General features: G+C 37.3%; 1 protein-coding gene across 4 annotated transcripts in view; it reads right to left on the reverse strand.

Annotated features, from left to right (window-relative positions):
• CTNNA3 (catenin alpha 3) overlaps positions 1-23469 on the reverse strand; it is a 1946492-nt gene that overhangs the window by 1503858 nt on the left and 419165 nt on the right. For all 4 annotated transcript variants that reach the window (XM_037805370.1, XM_037805369.1, XM_037805372.1 and 1 more), the window contains one exon: positions 18243-18506. In XM_037805370.1, the coding sequence (XP_037661298.1) occupies positions 18243-18506 (264 nt within the window). The remainder of the gene's footprint in view (positions 1-18242; positions 18507-23469) is intronic.

Consider the following 23469-nt stretch of genomic DNA (forward strand, 5'->3'; position numbering starts at 1 on the left):
CAGAAACCATGGAGGCAAGAAGGCAGTGGTATGATATATTTAAGATATGGAAAGAGAAAACCTGCCAGCCAAGAATTCTATATCAAACAAAACTGTCCTTCAAAAATGAGGGAGAGTTTAAAATACTTGCAGACAGACACTGTGAGAGTCTGTGAACAAGAGACCTGCTCTACAAGACATACCAAAGGGAGCATGTGCCGGTTTGAATGTATTGTGTCCCCCAAATGCCATTATCTTTGTGGTCTTGTGGGACAGACGTTTTGGTGCTGGTTAGATTTGCTTGGAATGTGCCCCACCCAGCTGTGGGTGGTGACTTCGGTGGGATACTCCTATGGAGGTGTGACCCCACCCATTCAGGGTGGGCCTTGATCAGTGAAGCCATATAAATGTGCTGGCTCAAAGAGACTGAACAGAATGCAGCTGTGAGTGACGTTTTGAAGAAGAGCAAGCTTGCTAGAGAGGAACGTCCTGGGAGAAAGCCATTTTGAAACCAGAACTTTGGAGCAGACGCCAGCCACGTGCCTTCCCAGCTAACAGAGGTTTTCTGGAGGCCATTGGCCATCCTCCAGTGAAGGTACCCGATTGCTGATGTGTTACCTTGGACACTTTATGGCCTTAAGACTGTAACTGTATAGCCAAATAAACCCCCTTTTTATAAAAGCCAGTCCATCTCTGGTGTTTTGCATTCTGCAGCATTAGCAGACTAAAACAGATTTTGGTACCTGAGAAGAGGGGTGCTTTTGCTGCTGAGTCTGCAAATACCAAACACGTTGCAACGGCTTTTTAAATGGATAACGGGAAGTTTCTGGAAGAATTGTGATGAGCTTGATAGAAAAGGCCTAAACTGCTTTAAAGAGACTGTTTGTGGAAATATGGACTCTAAAGATACTTCTGATGAGGACTTGAACAGAAATGATGAATATGTTGTTGTAAACTGGAAGAAAGGCGATCCTTGTTTTAAAGTGGTAGAGAATTTGGCAAAATTGAGTCCTGGTGTCAGATGGAAGGAAGAATTTAAAAGCGACAACCTGGAATACTTAGCTGAGGAGATCTCCAAACTACATGTGGAGGAGGTACACTGACTTCTTGCAGCTTATAGTAAAATGCGAGCAGAGAGAGATAAACTTAGAACTGAACTCTTGGGTTCAAAGAAACCAGAAGTTGATGGCTTGGAAAATTACGAGCTTCCAGGGGGTGGAATCCCAGAAGCTACAGCCCAACATGAGGATGTAACCAAACGTGGAACCCAGCTGCCATTTCAGTACAAGCCAAGATTGGAGATGGAATTAAGCAGAAAGGATTTGTGGAAAGTCCTGTTGTCTGATGGCTTTGACCCCTGCATGCTTCATGCAAAGCCAACAGAATTTTTGCAAGATCTTTATAGACAGAGCCATTGCCGGTCTGGACTGGAGGAGACAGACAAGGAAAAAATTAAAGGAAAAATCTCTTCAAAGACAGAGCCATGGAGGTTGAGGTCTGGAGTCAGGAGGTCTCGGGCTGGGAGAGCGGAGCAGCCCACACGCAGGGAAAGGGTGAGTTTGCCCTGGAGGTCGAGGGCAGGCCTTCCACCCCGATGCTCTGGAAGAGTTTTGCCACCTCAAGTCCCAAAGAGGGTGGAGCACATTTCAAGGGAGTTGGGGAGAGCCTGGCTGCCACCACACTGTTCTGAAGGGGTTGAGCGTGTGCCCCGGAGATGGAAGGGAATCCGGGAGCTGCCCCGAGGTTTGAGGAGGGTGGGGCCGAGAAGGTGGTCTCCCCAATGTGTGGAAATGTTGGAGCACTCACCCAAGCATTTGAAGAGGAAACAGCTGCCAAAAAGGCCCTTAGGAAGCGTTAGACTCCCGCTCTCTCAAGCCCCAAGGACGCAATGTTGTTCTGTAAATGACTCTCAGACTTTGAAATCTAATGGAGTTTGTCCTGCAGGTTTTAGGAACTGTTTTGGTCCTGTTAACCCTGTTTTCTTTACTGTTTCTCCTTATGGCAATGGGAATGTTTATCCTATGAATGTCCCTCCTTTGTATATTGGAAGCATATAACTTGTTCTAAGTCCACAGATCCAAAGCTAAAGGAGAATTGTGCCTTAGGACCCACCATGCCTGTAATTGATTTTGATGGGATCTTGTACTTAACTTTTGTTACTGAAATGATTTAAGTTTTTGTGATGTTGTGATGGAATGAATGTATTTTGTACTTGGAAAGAATATGTTTTTCTGGGGTCCAGGGGGTGGAATGTGCCGGTTTGAATGTATTATGTCCCCCAGAAAAAGCCATATTCTTTGATGCAATCTTGTGGGGCAGACAGAATAGTGGGGATTAAGTTGGAATGTTTGAATTAGGTTGTTTGCATGGAGATGCACCCCACCCAACTGTAGATGATAGGATATTTCCATTGAGGCATGGCCCCACCCATTCAGGGTGGGCCTTGATCAGTGGAGCCATATAAACGTGCTGACTCAAAGAGATGGAACTCAGTGCAGCTGTGAGTGACGTTTTGAAGAAGAGCAAGCTTGCTAGAGAGGAATGTCCTGGGAGAAAGCCATTTTGAAACCAGAACTTTGGAGCAGACGCCAGTCACGTGCCTTCCCAGCTAACAGACGTTTTCCGGACGCCATTTGCCATCCTCCAGTGAAGGTACCTGATTACCGATGTGTTATTTGGACACTTCATGGCCTTAAGACTGTAACTGTATAGCCAAATAAACCCCCTTTTTATAAAAGCCAGTCCATCTCTGGTGTTTTGCATTCTGCAACATTAGCAAACTAGGACAGAGCACTATAGGAAGACAGGGAAAGACAGGGAAGAGGGGTTTGGAGAAGAGTATAGAAATGAAGACTATCAGTAAGGGTAAAAAGAGAAAGAGAGGGAAAAATAAATATAAAACAAGTTAGGACATATAAAATCCAAAAGAAAAAATGGTAGATGGTAGAACAATATTGTAAGTATACTGAACAAAGCTAAGTGTGAGCAGGTTTGGGAGAGAAAAGCTAGGGGCATATATGACACCAGAAGAAAAGAAAGAAGATAAGGACTGGGACTGTATAAATTAGTGAAACCTAGACTGAACAATGATGGTGATTAAATGCACAAATATAAGAATGTCTTTACATGAAGGAGAATAAATGAATGCCAACATTGCATGGTGTTAAAAATGGGGTGGTATATGGGAAACTACAATCAATGTACAGTCTATGGTTAACAATAACATAGTAATATATTTTCAGTAAATGTAACAAAAGCAATATACAAAAGCTAAATGCCAATAAGAAGGGGATATAAGGGAGGGGTATGGAAGTCTTGGTGTTATTGTTGTTGTTTCTCCTTTTTATGTTTTTATTTTTTTAAATTCTTTTAATTAATTTTTTTTCCTCCTCTTCTTTCTTTGCAGAAGAATTGGAAATGTCCTCATAAAGACTGTGGTGCTGAATGCAAAATCATATGACTATACCAGGAAACACTGATTGTTTACTTAGGATGGATTGTATGGTGTGTGAATATAACTGTTTAAATAATAAACAGAAAGATACAAGTGCCAGAGATAATGTACAGAGAGGGATGTACCTATTCAGTGTTAGTAGGGAAGTAGAATGGTGCAGCCCATCTGGAGGGCAGTCTGATAGTTCCACAGGAGGCCAACTATAGGGTTGCCATATGATCCTGCAAACCTGTTAATATTATATACTTGGAAGAACTGAAAACAATGATACAAATGTACATTTGCAAACTGGTATTTATGGCAGCAGTATTCATGATTTGCAATGGATGGAGGTGGCCTAAAGGTACATCAACTAATGAACAGAAGGATGAACTGTGGAGTATGCATACAACAGAATATTGAAAAGCTGCAAAAATGAATGAATTCTCTTTTTAGCTGTATCTAATATGCAGTTTTGCTTAACAAATGAATTTTTAATTACTATGTTTTTCATTTTAGAAAGTTCTCTCTTGTCCATTTTGACAGTGTTTTGTTCCTTCACCATAACTTAAATAAATAAATGATGGCAATAATTTCAGTATCTGCAGTATTTGCAGGCCTGATTCTACAGTTTCCTTTTTTCTGAAAACTTGTACATGGTAGCTTTCTTCTTTGTATATTTTGTGAGAATTCATTTTCCTTTGAATACTCTGATAATTTTCTGTGGACTAAGTTTAAAGTGCAGAAAAAACTTGAGTTTACTGATGCAAAGTACCTGAATGTATTGTCACGATGGAACAAATTCAAATTAAATTTTCAGGTGGTGTTTTAGAGGCTACAAAGATAATATGAATTCTGACCCAAAGTCCAGATAATGACAAGCTTGTGGCTAGAAAATTTCCAGGAAGCTTTCTGTTCATTTTTTTTCCGAGCCACTAAGAGCTAAGGCTGTTTTTCTTGTTCATGCAATGAGAGAGTCAAATTTTGAGATTCTCAACTTCATGCAAGGATCTCTTAGGAGCCTTTCCACTTGACAAACATACAAGTTTTGTGTTTTGTCCTCAATTCACAGACTTTGAAAATCCAAACTCCAGGTCATATGATAAGCAGCTCCCCTCATCCCCCAGAACAATGCTGGGGCCAGTGTGGGCTTGCCCATCTAGATTTGTGCTCTCTTTGTATCTGCCTTCAAAGAATATCCCTAATCATTTAAAATTATTTTACCTAGAAATTTTAGTTCTTCTAATTTCCTTTTAGAAATAAAAATATTTTTAAAAGTATATTAAATTGCATTTAGATATCAGTGATGATCATTTTTTCTTTAGCTTCTTAATGCTATTCTGATTCATAGAGGTCTCTATTTTCTACTTCATGTAAACACATAAGAATATAAGACTATTTTCCCCCAAATCATTACTTTTACCAGAAGGAAACATATGGACCATTGTAGAGAACCTAGACTTAGGGTGGACAGCTGCTGAGAAAAGAGAATATTTGTTTTTCCTCTTTGTGCTTCCTTCTTGCAGAAAAGACTCTGAGCAACAGACTAACTTAGATGTACTTCTGCTGATTTCCCTCACCATAAATACATGGCCTAGTTAAAAGTTAGGTAAAGTCAAGTGACATACACCAAGTACATACACTGACATTTGGAGAAAGGAGAATAAAAAGGAGGTAAGGAGTGGAGGTAGGGTAAAATGGCAAAATGGTGAGGTGTGGAATTTAGCTACTCCTCTAGAGCAGCTGGTAAATAGCCAGAAACTGTATGGATCAGCAGTTTTGGGAACTTCTGAGACTGGCACGCATCAAACACCAGTCTGGAATGGGTGGAATGGCTGAGATTCACAGCAAGGAACTACCCCAAAGGCATGGCAGACAGTCTTGGAGCTGGTTCTCCAAGGGAAAAAGAAACAATCCGGGCTGGAGACAAGGAGGGGGGCTCAATCAGGCCCCAAATGCAGAATTAATTAACAAATTTGGACTGCTGAATAAAAGCTCCAAGCACAGATAAACAAGAGCAGGCACCAAGGAACCAGGGGAATTTAACACAGCAGAGAGGAGGCAGGGCTAACAACAACAACAACAGAGACTTTTGGAGTTGGAGATGTTCAGAATACTGAGAAAGGGCTGGGCTCCAAGGAAAAGAGGCACAAAGAAATGGGTACCAACTCCACTGTTCAAAGGCAAACCCAGGGAGCTGGGGTCCAGCTCTGAAAGGGGGGCTTGTTGTTCTTTTCTTTTCTTTCTCTTTAACTCTGTATTTTTTTACTTTCCAAAGCCCATTAGAGCTTCCAGGAACACTCAGGCTTCAGCACTGCCCTGGGCTAGAGAAGAATTAAAGATATCTGCGAGTAATTAGTCAGGTGAAAGTGATAATACCCTAAAGGGTGTATCTTTAAATAGTCTATACTGGGACTGACAAAACTTGGGGGCTGAGGAAAGGCCTTGACAAAGAATTTCTTTTTTGTTTCCAACTATTCTCAGTAGCTCATTAAAGAAAGCCTCAGATATTTAAAATTGGCAGCTGGACCCAGGCAACGGCAGAGCTAAGATAGGTCTGAGAGACAAAGAAGTGAGTCTAGTGGGGAAGATAATTCCCCAAAACACATAATTTCACAAAGATGAAGGGAGGTGAAGCCCAGTTCAAGTGGTTGCCCTCCTTCAGAGAACTCAGAAATCAGGGACTGAATAACAGAAACAGCTTGAACCAGCCACACCCCTGGCAGGTGACAGGAGCACAGGGCCCACAGAGAATTAAAGGCACTGCAACTCTTTATACTGGTGGGGAGCTGTGGGCTGACAAGCGCCACCTGCTGGGCAAGACAGGAAAAGCACAGATATAGAGGCTTCACAGGAAGCCCTTACAACCTTCAGGGTCTCATTCTCAGGGAAACATGATACGGAGAACACTCTCCTCCAGAGACCTGGGCCTGTCTGGTGTGAGAATATCTGACTTGGATCAGTCATATCTGGGGAGATCCTCTCACAAAGATTACATGGAGACAGGGCAAGAACATGAAAAAGAGCTGAAAAATTCTGATCAACTAAACTGAAGCTACATTAGAGATCTAGAATCAGTTGAACTGAATGACAAAGAACAGATAGAGAACAAAGCCAACCAACAAGAAAACCCTGGGTAAAAGAGTGAAAATGAGCTCCAGAATAAACTCTCAAGAAAATCAGATGCCTAGCAAGATAAAAATAATGAGCCATACTAGGAAACACAAAAATATGGACCAGCCAAAGGAACAAACTAACACCTCAACTGAGATACAGGAATTGAAACAACTAATTAAAGATGTTCAAATAAGTCTTCTAAATCAAATCAATGAGATGAAGGAAAATGTGGCAAAAGAGATTAAGGATATAAAGATGACACTGCATGAACATAAAGAATCTGTAAGCTTGAAAAAACAAATGGCAGAACTTAAGGGAATGAAAGGCACAATAGAAGAGATGAAAAACACAATGGAGACATACAACAGCAGATTTGAAGAGGCAGAAGAAAGGATCACTAAACTAAAAGACAGGACATCTGAAATGCTACACGTTGAAGAACAGATAAGGAAAAGAATGGAAAATTCGAGCAGGGTCTTAAGGAAATGAATGACAATGTGAAGCACACGAATATACATGTTATGGGTGTCCCAGAAGAAGAAGAGAAGGGGAAAGGGGCAGAAAGAATAATAGAAGAAATAATCACTGAACATTTCCAAACTTTGCAGAAAGACATAAAATTACAGACTCAAGCAGCGTGGCATCCTCCAAACAGAATAGATCCCAATAGACCTACTCCAAGACATTTACTGACCAGATTGTCCAATGTCAAAGACTGTGAAATCAGCAAGAGAAAAAGCAATCCATTACATACAAAAGAAGGTCAATAAGACTGTGTACGGATTTCTCTGCAGAACCATGGAGGGGAGAAGGCAGTGGTATGATATATTTAAGATACTGAAAGAGAAAAACTGCCAACCAAGAATTCTGTGTCTGGCAAAACTGTCCTTTAAAAATGAGGGAGAGATTAAAATATTTTCAGACAAACAGACACTGAGAGAGTTTGTGAATAAGAGGCCCATGCTACAAGAAATACTAAAGACAGTGCTACAGGGTAACAGGAAAAGACAACAGAGAGAGCTTTGGAGAAGAGTGTAGAAATGAAGACTATCAGGAAGAATAAAATGAGAGAGAAAAAATAAGATAGGACATATAAAAATCCAAAAGACAAAATGGGAGAAGAAAGTACTGCCCTTACAGTAACAACACTAAATATTAATAGATTAAACTCCCCAATAAAAAGACAGACTGGCAGAATGGATTATAAAAACAGGACCACTCTATATGCTGTCTACAAGAAACTCACTTTAGGCACAAGGACAAAAATAGGTTGAAATTGAAAGGCTGGAAAAAGATATTTCATGCAAAAGCAACCAGAAAAAAAGCAGGAGTAGCTATAATACTATCAGACAAATTAGACTTCAAATACAAAATAATTAAAAGAAATAACAAAGGACACTATATATTAATAAAAGAGATAACTCATCAAGAAGACATAACAAACATAAACATTAATGCACTGAGCCAGAGTGCCCCCAAATACATGAGGCAAATACTGACAACACTGAATGGAGTAGATTCTTCTACAATAATAGTTGAAGACTTCAATATACCACTATCATCAATGGATAGAACATCTAGACAGAAGATCAATAAGGAAACAGATGATGATTGTACAATAAATGAACTAGACTTGACAGATACTTGTAGAACACTACACCCCATGACAGCAGGATACACATTTTTCTCAAGTGCTCATGGATCACTCTCTAGTATAGACCACATGTTGGGCCACAAAGCAAGTCTCAACAAATTTAAAAATATTGATATTAGACAAAACAGTTTTTCAGATTATAATGAATGAATCTGGAAATCAATAACAGGTAGAAGGTCAGAAAATTCACAAATATATGGAGGCTAATCAACACACTTTTAAACAACCAGCGGGTAAGGAAGAAACTACAAGAGAAATTAGTAAATACCTTGATGCAAATGAAAATGAAAACACAACAGATCAAAACTTCTGGAATGCAACAAAGGTGGTGCTCAGAGAGAAATTTACTGCTCTAAACACCTATATTAAATGATAAGAGTGAGCAAAAATTGAAGAATTAACTGTTTACTTTGAGGAACTAGAGAAAGAACAGCAATATAACCAAAAGCAAATAGAAGGAAAGAAATAACAAAGATTAGAGCAGAAATAAAAGAAACAGAGAGAATCAACAAAAACAGAGACTGGTTCTTTGAGAAAGTCAATAAAATCAATGGACCCTTAGCTAGGCTAACCAAAAAGAGAGAGAGAGAGAGAGAGAGTGTGGATGCAAGTAAATACAATCAGATATGGGAAAGGGACTCTGGAGAAATAAAGGCAATAATGAGAGAATACTATAAGCAACCATATGTTAATAAACTAGACAACTTAGACAAAAGGAAAAACTTCCTAGAACATGAATAACCAACATTGACTTGAGAAGAAATAGATGACCTCAACAAACCAAACACAAGTAAAGGGATTGAGTTAGTCTTTAAAAAGCTTCTAAAGAAGAAAAGCCCAGGACCAGATGGCTTCACATGTGAATTCTACTAAGCATTCAACAAACAATTAGTATCAATCCTGCTCAAACTCTTCAAAAAACTTTATTCTATGAAGCCAACATCACCCTTATACCAAAGTCAGACAAAGATACTACCAACAAAAAAAAAAAGAAAAGAAAAGAAAACTATAGAACAATCTCTTTAATGAGTATAGATGCAAAAATCCTCAACAAAATACTCACAAATAGAATCCAGCAGCACATTAAAAGAATTATACACTATGACCAGGGGAGATTTATTCCAGGTATGCAAGGCTGGTTCAAAACAAGAAAATCAATTAATGTAATACACCACACCAATAAATTGAAGGGGAAAAACCACATGATCATCTACATTGATGCCGAAAAGGCACTTGACAAAATTTAACTTCCTTTCTTGATGAAAACACTCAAAAGGATAGAAATATAAGTGAACTTTCTCAATATGGTAAAGGTAATATATGAAAAACCCACAGCTTACATCATACTCAATGCAGAAAGACTGAAAGCTTTCCCTCTAAAATCAGGAACAAGACAGGGATTCCCACTGTCATACTGTTATTCAACATTGTGCTGGAAGTTTTAGCTAGAGCAATTAAGCAAGAAAAAGAAATAAAAAGTATCTAAATTGGAAAGGAAGAAGTAAAACTTTCACTGTTTACAGAAGACATGATAGTATATACAGCACATCCTGAAAAATCTACAGCAAAGCTACTAGAGCTAATAAATAAGTAGAGCAAAGTGGCAGGGTACAAGATCAACATGCAAAAATCAGTAGAGTTTCTATACACCATTAATGAGCAACATGAGGAGAAAATGAAGAAAAAAATTCCGTTTACAATAGCAACCTGAAGAATAAAGGATTTAGGAATAAACCTAACCAAGGACACAAAAGACCTATACAGAGAAAACTACAAGAAACTGCTAAAAGAAATCAAACAGGATCTAAAATAATGAAACAACATACTGTGTTCATGGACTGGAATTCAAAATATAGTTAAGATGTCAATTCTACCCAATCTGATTTACAGATTCAATGCAATACCAACTAAAATTCCAACAACTTACTTTGCATAAATAGAAAAACCAATAACCAAATTTATTTGGAAGGGAAGGGTACCCAAATAGACAAAAATATCTTAAAAGGAATGAAGTCAGAGGCCTCACACTACCTGACTTTAAAGCATACTACAAAGCTACAGTGGTCAAAACAGCTTGATACTGGCATAAAGATAGATATACCGACCAATGGAATCAATTGAGTGTTCAGAAATAGACTATCTCATCTACAGAAAATTGATCTTTTATAAGGCAGCCAAGCCAATGCAACTGGGGCAGAACAGCCTTTTCAATGAATGGTGTTTGGAGAACTGGATCTCCACATCCAAAAGAATGAAAGAAGACTCCTATCTCAAACCTGATACAAAAATTAATTTGAAATGGATCCAAGACCTAAACATTAGTGCTAAGACCATAGACTTGAAGGAAATGTAGGAAATATCTTAAGGACCTTATGATAGGAGGTGGCTTTCTAGACCTTACACCCAAAGCATAAGCAATGGAAGAAGAAAAAGTAAATGAGATTCCCTCAAAACTAAAAACTTTTGTACATCAAAGGATATTGTCAGAAAAGTAAAAAGGCAGCCTACACAATGGGAGACAATATTTGGAAACCACATATCAGATAAGGGTTTAATACCCAGAATATATAAAGAGATCCTACAACTCAACAACAGAAAGACAACCCAATTAAAAAAGGGCAAAAGACAAGGTCAGACACTTTTCTGAAGAGGAAATACAAATGACTCAAAAACATATGAAAAGTTCAACTTTACTGGCTATTGGGGAAATGCAAATCAAAACCACAATCAGATATCATCTCACACCTACTAGAATGGCCATTATCAAAAATACTGAAAATTACAAGTGCTTAGACAGGGTATGGAGAAAGAGGCACACTTATTCGCTGTTGATAGGAATACAGAATGGTGCAGCCACTCTGGATAGCAGTGTGCCAGTTCCTCAGGAAGCGAAATATAGAATTGCTACAGCAATTCCATTACTAACTATATATTCAGAAGGACACAAACAGACATTTGTAAACTGATGTTTATAAGCAGCATTATTCACAACTGCCAAGAGATGGTAATAGCCCAAATGTCCATCATGGAAGAGTGGATAAACAAACTGTGGTATATACATACAATGGAATATTATGCAGCTGTAAGAAAGAACAAAGTCGTGGAACATACAACAGCATGAATGAACTTTGAGGATGTTATATTGAGTGAAGTTAGCCAGAAACAAAAGGACAAATACTGTATGGTCTCACCAATATGAACTAACATTAATGAGCAAACTTCGAGAGTTGAAGCTGAGAACACAGGTTATCAGGAGATAGAAAGAGGGTAGAGACCAGTTATTTGATGCTGAAGGAGTATAGAATGTTGACAGGATTGACTGTATAGATCCAGAAATGGATAGCACAAAACTGTGTGATGGTAGCACCATACTGTAAGTATAATAAACAAAGATGTCTGTGAGTAAAGTTGAGAGAGGAAGGCTAGGGACATGTATGACACCAGAAGGAAAGATAGACAATAAGACTGGAACTGTATAACTTAATGAAACTTAGACTGTTCGATGATGGTGACTAAATGTACAAATATAAAAATGTTTTTACATGGGGAGGAACAAATGAACGTCAACCTTGTAAGGTGCTGAAAAAGGGATGGTATTGGGGAAAAATATAATCAATGCAAACCGGAGTTTATGGTCAATAGTAACATTGTAATATGCTTCCATTAAATGTAACAAAGGCAATATACCAAAGGTAAATGTCTATGAGAGGGGGATGCAAGGGAGGGGTATGGGACTTTTTGTGGTGGTGGTATTGTCTGATCTTATTGTTGTATTGTAGTATTTTAATTTTTTATCTTTTTTATGACCTTTTTTAAATTTTTAATTTTTTATATTTTTCAAATTTTTTTGCAGTAATGAATATGTTCAAGTGCTCATTGTAGATAAGAATGCACAATTATATGACACTACTGTCAACAACTGATTGTACACCATGGATGACTGTATGGTATGTTAATATATCTCTATAAAATTGCAGGGAAAAACAGAGGGATACAAGTGCTGGAGAAAATGTGGAGAGAGGGATGTACACTTTTGGTGGAGAAGTAGAACAGTGCACCCTATCTGGAAGACAGTGTGATGGTTCCACAAGAAGCTAAGTATGTGGATGCCATAAGGTCCTCCAACTTCATTATTGGGTATAAACCTGGAAGATCTGAGAGCTGGGACACAAATGGACATTTGCACAGTGGTGTTTATGGTGGCAGTACAGTATTCACAATTTGCAATGACGGAGGTGATGAGCAGAATGGTGAACGCAGTGCATGCATACAAGAGAATATTGAGAAGCTGCAAGAAGAAATGAAGTTGTGAGACATACAACTAGGTGAAGGGATCTTGAGAAAAGCATTTTTAGTGAAGTATGCCAGAACAAAACAACAAACGTTTTAATGCCTATATGAACTAACTATAATGTGTAAACTCTGAGAATTGAATCTTGGAGCACAGCTTATCAGGGGAAGGCTTATGGTAAAGGTCCCTAGATTGTAAGCTCTTATGACGGTCACATCTATTCCTGAATTGTAATGATTATCTCTACATTTTCAGATGCTGAGCTCTTTGTGTATAACCCGGTCGGACTCTGGAACTTTGGGTATCTGTGTGACACCTGAGACTCAGAGCTAGAGTTTGGCAGCTATGAATGTCAGTACTGCCTGATACAGGAACTGTTTAAAAGGCTGAAGAAGAGTTCAGACTTTTCTATTAGAGATACAAATGAAGCGGATCTGGTTAGGACTAAGGCAAATCAGGCAAAAGGGTAAATACTGACCATGTTATAAAACTTCAACTTCTGTGTGAGACCAAAGGAAGAGATGTTCATTTGGTGCAGGATCTATATTTTCTGTAGCACACTATCCAATTTAACTTATATGGTCAGTTTATTCAACACCATAAGTACCTGGAACTTTGAATAGGAAGTGAGATCTGGTTGGTTTGCACAGGTTAGTGTGAAATCCCAATACATTCCAAAGTAATTTGAGCAGAAAACAAAAATGTATTTGCAAGGCCCCCCTGAGGAACTGGGAAAAAAATGCAGAAATATTAAACTTTCCCACCTGGGTTATTACTGATGTTCTTGCAAGCATTGAGGACTACCAATATGGTAGTCTGAGTCCTCAATCTTGGGGCTTGCCATTATGAAGCTTGTTACTGAAAAGGAGAAGGTAAGCCTACTTAAAATTGTGCCTAAGAGTCTCCCCCAGAGAACCTCTTTTGTTGCTCAGATGTGGCCTCTCTGTCTCAGAAGGTAAACCCACTTCCCTCCCCACTATGTGGGACGTGACTCCCAGGGGTGTAAATATAACTGGCAATGCTGGACATGACACCTGGAGATGAGCCTGGACCCAGCATCATGGAATTGAGAAAATCTTCTCGACCAACAGGGGGAAGTGAACAAAATAAACTTTCAGTGGCTGAGAGACTTCAAAGGGAGCCAAGAGGTCCACTCTGGAGTGTATTCTTATATGCTATATAAACATCCCTTTTTAGCCATTAGTGTACTGGAATAGCTAGAAGGAAATACCTCAAACTGTCAAACTGTAACCTAGTAACCTTGATTCTTGAAGACCATTGTATAACTATGTAGCTTATACAGCATGACTGTGTGATTGTGAAAACTTGTGGCTCACACTCCCTTTATCTGGTGTATGGACAGCTGAGTAGAAAAATGGGGACAAAAATTAAATGAAAAATAGGGTGGGATGGGGGATGGAACGTTTTGGGTGTACTTTTATACTTTCATTTTTATTCTGATTTTCATCTTTTTTGGAGCAATGAATATGTTTAGAAATTGACTGTGGTAATGAATGCACAACTATATGATGGTACTGTGAACAACTGATTGTACACTGTGGATGACTGTATGGTATGTGAATATGTCTCAATAAAACTTAATTTTTAGAAAAAAGGAGGTAAGGGAAAAATTCTCTTCATCACAATACCATAAAATAGCTTGCAGAATTCTTGAATTCATCCATTCATTGAACTATTTACTTAACATTTACTATGTACAGGGCTTTGTTCCAGGTGCTGGCAATATAGCAGTGAACAAAGCAATATATGAATGATGATACATAAATGATTAGATTGAAGAAAATATAAGAAAATAAATATGACAGCTCTTTAAAAATGAGAAAATACTATATTCTTGTCTTTTATTATCATCTTTATCACAAGAGGATCCACATAATTCTTGAGGATCATGCTTACAGCAACCTGCTCTCTTCCTCTGCACAGAAAATATGTTTTAATGGACTTTGAGTTTTCAAAGCAATTTTCAATGGCAAAGTTTCTTGCTTAAAGATATTTTCAAAATTCTTTTAATCTACATGTTGACACTTCTCAACCCTCATTCAATCACAAATACAGAAGGAACACCCTATAATTCACATCAGCATTTTCAATAAATCAGTTGATTCAGCCCGGACACTGTTCTAATTCAACTACTATTTTCTCCACCAGTAAATCTAAAGCTTCATACCCACAACCAGCTGTGGACCAAAATGAAAGATTTAACAAAGCTTCAGCTTGGTAGTTTTTGAGTAAGCACTCTGATACATTTCCACACTATAAACATTTAATGAGGCTTGCTCCCAACAAAGTATTTACTACATCCATTCCTTTTATACTTTTATATTTGCAGGAGCAAGATAGAGCAAAGGTTATTTTGGATGTTTTACCAATACAGTGCCCTATAAATAAATAAAAAGTACAACCATTTAATTTACAAAATCATTTAGAAAAGGTTAAATACTCAATAAATTCTGCTTTATCTAGTTCAGACAGCCTAAGCAGCTATTTGTAACTTGAACATAAAAAAATATATAAAATTTAGGCATTTTGTACTAGTTTGAGATTCACTAGCTTTGACTGGAACTGAATTTCAAAGTTGTTGAAATAGTTTTAGGACCTCAGGGAAATATCTTTAGGTCCCTCTCCTGCCTGGTTCAGGAGAATGAGTGTGCACAGAGAAGACATTTCTTGAGAAAGGGAGGATACCATCACCACCCCTATGTACATCTCCACCAAAGCCATACACACACACATATGAACACTTTCTCCTCCTCTCTAACGTCTGCCATTTCGTGACTGTAGCAGCCACTTTCAACAAAAGTGAGGAAAAGGAACAAGTCCCAAAAGGAGAAGCAGATGAAAAATCTTCTGTCTTATATAAACCTGAGAATATAGAATGTAGTGTCTGGAATAAACTGGACCCCTTATACAAACATACGCCAATACAATTCTGTTTAATACCTATGAAAAATGTGGTATCGCATTCTGTCCACACTAGCTTAATTTCATACCTCACCAACCTCACCTCTCCCCAAACATAGACTATTTATGCTTAAATTACTCTTGGATAACACCCCTTTCACCAAAATCTATTCCACATTTTAGTCTTGATTATGTTTTTAACTTATCTGATGGTCCATACAGACTAAAAATCTTAACATAAATTGTGTTGAATTTTAATTAAGCAAATTGAGTACTATCTGTGAAAACTCAGTGTAGCAAACTCAAAAATTCTTCTGGAATCATAGAAGAATTCACACTCTGACTACTAACACTCACTACCTGTCTGATTTGAGCAAGTTAGACAAACTATATACGTCTCAGCTTTATCTTCTGTGAAATAAAAATAAATATAACTTATAGGGACAGAAATAACTAAATGACAAAATTCATATAAAGTGCTTAGCAATCAAGAAATATCATTTCTTTAATATATTAGAGACCTAACAAGGGCCTAACACTCCGCTAGTAAAATGGACATAACATTAGTAAGAAACATAGCCCTTGCCCACAAGGAATTTTCAACCTTTTAATGAAGACAAGACACACAACTAGTGGATAAGATTACTGAGTGCTAATTACACAGGGCAAACAATTTGACAATGGGATATTAGAAGAGAGCCACCATTAATCTAGTATCTTATGTAGACAAATAGTTCCTAAAATTTCCAAATAGATGCAAATAATTAGGAATTTAATACATTTTCACATGGATGCCAATAATTAGGAATTTAATAATGTTGGATTAGAAATGAAGATACCCATTTAAAACAAGTAACTAAAGAAAAAGTGTATTGAAATGTTATACTACATTTAAATGAACTAAGTATCTAACAAGTTCATCATGAAAATAATAACATTTTGACCAATGTAGATATTACATGTATGTATGTATTTAGCTTTTTTAATATTATCAGTGAAACTTCAGTAATTTTCATAGTATTGATTTCTTCATTATGGAAGAATCTGCCTTCAAGGAGTCATCTCCACTAATGATAATATGAACTAGGATTTACTGAGCACTTATTGTATGTCAGGCATAGCTCTAATTCTTTGATTGAAACAATGATATGATGTAGGTTCTGTTATTCTCCCCATTTGATAGATGGATAAAACTGAGAGTTACATAAATAACTTTTCCAAAGTCACACAGGCAGTAAGTGTCACAGCTGGGATAGGAACACACGCATTCAGGTTCCAGAGCCCTTACCCATAAGTACTGTATTACACTGCCTCCTATTATGCAACTACTTGGATGACTTGGTGAACCAGTGATCTTTCCCATCATATTTGAAAGTCTGATAAATATTTCAGACTAAACATGCCAAAATTAAGTTCCTGATCATCCTCCCAAAACCTGCTTCACTCATGGTTATGCCCATCATAGTCGATCCATTCATCCAGTTGCTCAAACCAAAAACCTGTAATTACCTGAAGTAAACACAGAGATGTGCTGCCCAGAACCCCCTTCCAGTAGAATGTGCTGCACAACTGTGGGGAATGTGGCCAGAAGACAGCCCCCAGCTGTCAGCCCCTTCAGGGTCTCCCTCAGCTGCAAAAAAACTGTCCTTTCCAGAGCAGTCTACATCCTTCATCCTTCCCAGGACAGAAGACCAAAAGAGATGGGGTCTAAAGAGATCCCTGTCATGTTAGTTGAGGCTTTGTAGACCTGGCTCACAGGATGACTTCTCCCTCTGCCAAGTCCTGCTTCTTTCGTTTTCCTTTCACAATTGTTGATCCCTAATAATACCTTGAATCCTAAACTCATCCAGCATGTACTTCTGGAGACATGACTCCTTTTCTTTCTTCTCCCACATCCAGTCTTTCAAAATACAGACTTTCAAAATAATCACCACCTCCAATGACACCACTCTTGTCCAAACCACCTCTCCTCCAATGACACCACTCTTGTCCAAACCACCTCTTCTCTCACCTGTTACCACAGTGGGCTTTTCTCTGTTTTTCTTGGCTTCTACCCTTATTCACTTTCAGACGATGCTCCACACAGCAGCCTATACAGACATATCTGCTTAAGAACTTATAATAGATTCCTACTTAACTAAGATTAAAAGCCAAAGTCCTTACATAGACCTAGACGGTCCTCCATGATCTGGACCCATTGGCTCTCTGACCTCAGCTCCTATAATTCCCCACTTCCCTCTCTCCAGCCAGCCTTTCTGGCTTCTGTGCTGTCACTTAAACACTGGAGCATGCCATTGAGTTTTTGCTCCAGATCTCCTTCTGCTCTATTACCTTAGCTTCTTCAAGCCTTTGATAACATCTCACCTTCTCAATGTAACATACTATGTAATTAACTTATCTACAATGTTTATTGTTTTTGCTTATTGCCTACATTGCCTTTCTAGAATGTAAGCTTCACAAGGGCAGGGATGTGTGTCTTCTTGGTTCACTGATAAAATCAAACACATAGAACAGTGCTAATAATAAGTATTTGTGGAACAAATAAATCCCTCATTTCATAACTGATCCATAAGAAATAAAGTCATTATTTCAATCTAATTAACAGTCCCAAATTTCATTTATTGGCTTACTTGGAAGAGATATAAAGGGATTCCATGTTCACTGATAGAATACTTTCCTGCTGATGAACTCATTAGAATAAACAAGAAGAGGATAGAAACTGCTTAATTAGATAACTGGATTTTTATTTTCTTATACTTTAAATTCCAATACACAAATCTGAAAAACCCTACTGCATATTTTCGTACTAGGACAAAAAATCATATTTTACATTTCTCTTGACTTACCTCGAGCTCATCAAGCGCACTTCCCAGGGTGGCTGCTTGAGGTTCTGGTGAAGTCGGCATATTCTGGATGCCTTGTGAAGCATTTGAAATTACATCGAGGGCATTCTGAATTTCTTCACAAACTGTGTCCTTGCTGGCTTTGAGGGAAGCAACATCAGAATGCTCCAAACAAGCCGTACAAATTGAATGCAAGAGTGGGGAGTTCTCCTTTAATGAGGCTCGAGCCCCTGCAATTTCATCCCTCTGATTTGGAGATTTTAAGTCCTGAGGGAGAAAATTTAAAAAAAAAAAAAAGTTTTCTTACAATGAGTTTTAAGGGAAATACTTGCACAAAGAAGCTCCATTTTTCTGTCAATATAAATGAAAATATGATAGACACTAAGAAATCAGCTATATGTTAAAATCAAGGGCATCCATTATTTCTAAACTCCTTCAGAATGTTAAAATTTCTACAACAGAATAGGTTATCCAATTAGCATGTAAAAGTTGCGATGGTGCAGATGTATAAAAACTGAATAGACCTTACATTTGTCAGTCATATCCTAATAAGTCAGAAAATACTCTGGCATTCACATTATTAAGTACATTATAAGAGAGCTTGAATTACAAGGATGTTGATTACCTGTTTCCATAAATGCCCATAATTGCATTTGACCTTTTATTAATACCAAACAAATTGAGCAAAGAACACTTAATTGAACCTCCTACCACTCAGCTATTTTCCACTCTTTTTCAGAAATACTTATGAATAAATAAGCTAATCCTAGATCTGTCTTTCTTTGGCATTTTCTCAACAAGTAGTTATTGAGCATTTAACATATGCTAGCCATCATGCTAGACTGAGTATACAGATGTAAACAATCCAACACAGACCTTGTTCTCCTGAAGTTCTTGTTCTGGTTGAGCAGGATAGACAAACAATAAACTAGGTAAACAAATAACTAAGACTTCTGGTGGGTAACAATAAATGCTAGGAAGAAAACGCAGAAGTAACAAGTCATAGAGACTGACTTGAGAAGAAAAGCTGCTTTGCTTGGGTGGTTGAAGTAGGTTATTTATGTGGAGGTGACATTTGCAATAAGATCTAAATGAAGAGCAATCCAAGCAGAAAGAAGAGAAAGTTAAAATCCTATGTGACAGCTGATCAAAGCTAGCTTGAGATACATGAAGAAACCTTACAAGCTCTACCTGAATCAAGTGATGAAGGTTAACATCATCAGTGATGTTATGTGGTACCCTGGATTGGATCCTGGAACAGAAAAAGAATGATAATGGAAAAACTGGTGAAATTTGAATAAAGCCTGGAGGTTAGTCAATAATAATGAATCAATATTGGTTTCTTCATTTTGGCAAATATAACATGTTAACAAAGGGGGAGATTGGGAGAGATACAGATGAGAACTATCTGTAGTATCTTTGCACCTTTTCTGTAAATCTAAAATTACTCCCAAATTAAAAGTTTATTTTAAAATAAGCTAGTTCATGGGATCTAACAATAGTTTATGCATTTCATAAAATATTTCATTTACTTCTCATAAAACTTCATGAGACTGATGTCATTATTTCCCATTTTTAAGATGAGAAATCTTAGGTTTAGGGAGACTAAACCTTTCTCAAGTAACATATCTAGAGGGTGGCATTTCCTAAGAACTATGTTACACTCTTTTACTTCAGAGGAAGCATATTTGATCTACAATAACAACCACTTGTATTTGTATAATATATTTCTGTTTATAATGTGTTTCTATATATATCTTATTGCTTGTCAGAAGACTCCACCTCTGATGGAATAAAGCTGGGGTCATTAGCCCCATTTAAACTAAACAGGTATTTAGCATTAAGGAGATTAAAGAGGCAAAACCAAGACTTAAAGGTAAGTCTTCAGATTACAAGCCCATGTTTTTTGTTTTTTGTTTTTTTTCCACAAAACTCTGCTACCTCAGAATAAAGTTACTTGAGGCTAATAAATGGCTTGTGCTACTATATTTTTAGTTCCTTCCTTTCTGAAAATAAAGGCTGTCTGATACTTTATGCAGGGTTTTGGAGGAGATTAACTTCTTTACAGGATTTAGGGAGGACAGTTAGAAGTAGCTGTCAACCCACTGCTCATACTCACTAATTACCCAAGAAAAGACTCCGTGGTTTTCTTGGCTTGCTACAATTTTCCCCTTATGGTCTGGGTTCCAATTTCAACTTTGTCATTAGCATCATAAGCTGGAAAGGTTATCTAATCTTCCAATGTCTGTTTTCCCATCTGTAAAAATGGGGATAATGGTACTTCTGCCAATTCTCTCACAGAATTGAGTAAGTAGCAAATCAGAAATGGAACATAAAATTATAAAACAGTAAAAAATTATGTGAAGAGTAAGTAATGATTTATCCCTTCTATTTATAAAATGTAGTATACTGTTTTTTGTACTTCGATGGTTTTATTGATGTTCATGACTCCCACAGGTTTATAGCACTACTTATGTTCATCACAGTATGACAGAAGACAATTTAATGTTTACAAAGGATATTTACAAAGGATGTTTACAAAGGATGCATTATTCTCAGAGGAATAATGATTAAAAAGTACAAATATTCATGAAGAGCTGAAGAAAATTCTCTGTATATTACAGTATAATCAAAACTTAGTACATAATTCTCTCTGAAGTGACCTATATATTTTACTTCTTTATTTGGAATTACAGGACCAATGTTTAAGTAGTTTCTGAAATGTGAATAAATGTGAATACAGATTACTACAAAGAAGACTAAAGTTTAAAGTATTTATTTATTTTGCTCTGATGGTGTTTATGTCTGTCTATTTGTAAATTGTGGTAACTTTCATGCCGTGAGGACACTGGAATTTTAAAAATTCAAATGTGTTTTGTCTTTTGAGCCTATGCTTTGTTTCTTTGTCCAAGGCAATTACAGAACCATTAATGAGCACTGATACCCCCAAATAGTTAGCCAGCAAAAGCCTTTGAGAAAGGACAGATTCAAGGGTTCACTGATCATAACATGAATAACATATCTTACAGAAGCAGGTAGGGGAGAAAGGGTCATGTTGCAGAGTTTGGGTGAGAAAAATTGAGAAGGCAAGATAATTTCTCACAAAGGACATTACACATGATAAATTTAATGTAGTAAAAAGGCACATAGATAATGAATGTCAGACTCCTAAACAAAAGGTGGAGGTGGTGTTTTTGTTGTTGTTTTTCTTGATACCATGGGTTCAAAGGTTGAAAGATTGTCAATTTGCCCTAAATTTTAAAACCTGCTCAAAACAGGAAATAAATAGTAGGGTTAATTAGATATTTCTCTGGATGGGGAAGTGAAAAGAATTCATATCCCTAGAGATTGATACTTACTTAATATCCTTTTTAAATGCTCCAGAAAAAAACAATATGCTCCAGAAGAAAAAGTTCACAGGAGATTTCCAAGTTAAGAGACATTAAATGCCTCCAGCTGATGAAGAAGCACACAGATGGGATTTAAAAAGACCTTACAAGTCTGTGAAAGTGGGTAGAAGAGTAACATATGAGTTTTAACCCTAGCAAGAGAATAAAATATATTTAGGGATTTTAAAGATCACAAAGTATAAATATGGAGGACTCTAAGCTATTAGATAATTAATTCAACCATTCATTCAACAATTGTTGTTGAGCCCCTATTATACATTAGGCAGTGTGCTAAATGTTTGGAATGGGAAGATAAAGATCTTATGGACCAGAAGGGGAGACAAATAAACAAATTTATATGGAACCTAAAAGTGAGTTTCTCATAGCATAAAGGAAAGTCCTTCAGCTTGGCGGGCGTGGGGTGGGGGGGTGGGGGCTGGATCTAAGAAGACTGATCAGAATAGATGAATCTTGAATAATGAGTAGAAGTTATTCCAGTGAACAACATAGAATACAAGCAAAGAAAACAGCAGAGCAAAGCCCTGAGGCATGAAAGAACAAGGAATATGTAGAGGTCTCTGCAGGTAGTACAGTGAAGCTGAGCAAGAATGGTGATGAATCCATTTGGAAAGGTAGGCAAGAGCTGCCTCACATGCCATGCTAAAGAATTCCGAGAGCAAGAAGCTCAGATATGTATTTTCAAGGATTGCTCTCACAACAGTTTTCTAAGTAGATTAGAAAGATGAAACTGCAGTCAGAGAGAAAAGGCAAGAATCCAGGCAAGGAACAATGAGTGCCTGAACACTCAATACGATTGACAGGCTGTAGGAGAATGGATCCAGGGAATATTTAGGAGGTAAAAAAGGCAAGACTTTGCAATATTTAGACATGGGGAAAAGGGGGCAAGAGAAGAATGCATTTAGAAGCTTCTAAAGAATTGTTTGAGCAATTATATACATAGTGATGCATTTGCCAAGATGGAGAATTCAGAATGAAGAATGTGTTTGGGACAGAGAGGTGAAGTACATTTTGTGATCTGCTGAATAAGAGAGGCAAGCACACAACCCAAATAAAAATACACTATACATGGATCTTGAAGAGTATGGGCTAGAAATAGAGATCTGTGAGTCACCAGCTCATAATTGGAAGCTAAAGCCATAGCTGTGAAGGTTACAGGGCCTTTACCCCAGATGAATGTTACAATAAGGAGAAGAACATAGAAGTCATCATAATTTGTTCTTTGAGGATGCCAACCCAATGATTTTATGCGCCAACCCAAAAGGCCAAAAAAATTTTGGAACTCACCAAGAAGGGCATTGGAAAATACTGACCTCTCAAAAAGACAAACACATAAGCAGGCAAAAAGCATATGCATACCCTACAGTTTAGGACCATGAATGACTGTGGGTAATTATGATAACTACACTTAAAGAAAAGAGAACTAGAGAAGGTTCATTTTAAAAAGCAATTTAGAAAATTAGGGTATATCTCTATTAGAGATGGTTAAAAACATGGGACTCTTTACCTTGAAAAAGTGAAATTTATGTTGGAAGATACATGATAAAAATCTAGAGTCATCAATAATTTTGACATGTTGTTAATGGACATCTTTACTAAATCTAGGAACACTATATCAAGGAAGTAATATTTTAGATTTGAGTGAAATAAATTCAAAATATATCTGTTCTTATGGCTATCTCTTGTACTTCACTATAATTCCCTTGAATGCCAACACTACAGCTTACTCATTTTGTATCCCATTACTCTAGTAGTACATGGCACATATTAGGAATGTAAGAAAATTTTGTAGAAGAAACAAATAGATTAAATAAGAAATAAAT

Source organism: Choloepus didactylus, chromosome 15 (genome assembly GCF_015220235.1).
Source record: "Choloepus didactylus isolate mChoDid1 chromosome 15, mChoDid1.pri, whole genome shotgun sequence".
Taxonomy (NCBI): domain Eukaryota; kingdom Metazoa; phylum Chordata; class Mammalia; order Pilosa; family Megalonychidae; genus Choloepus; species Choloepus didactylus.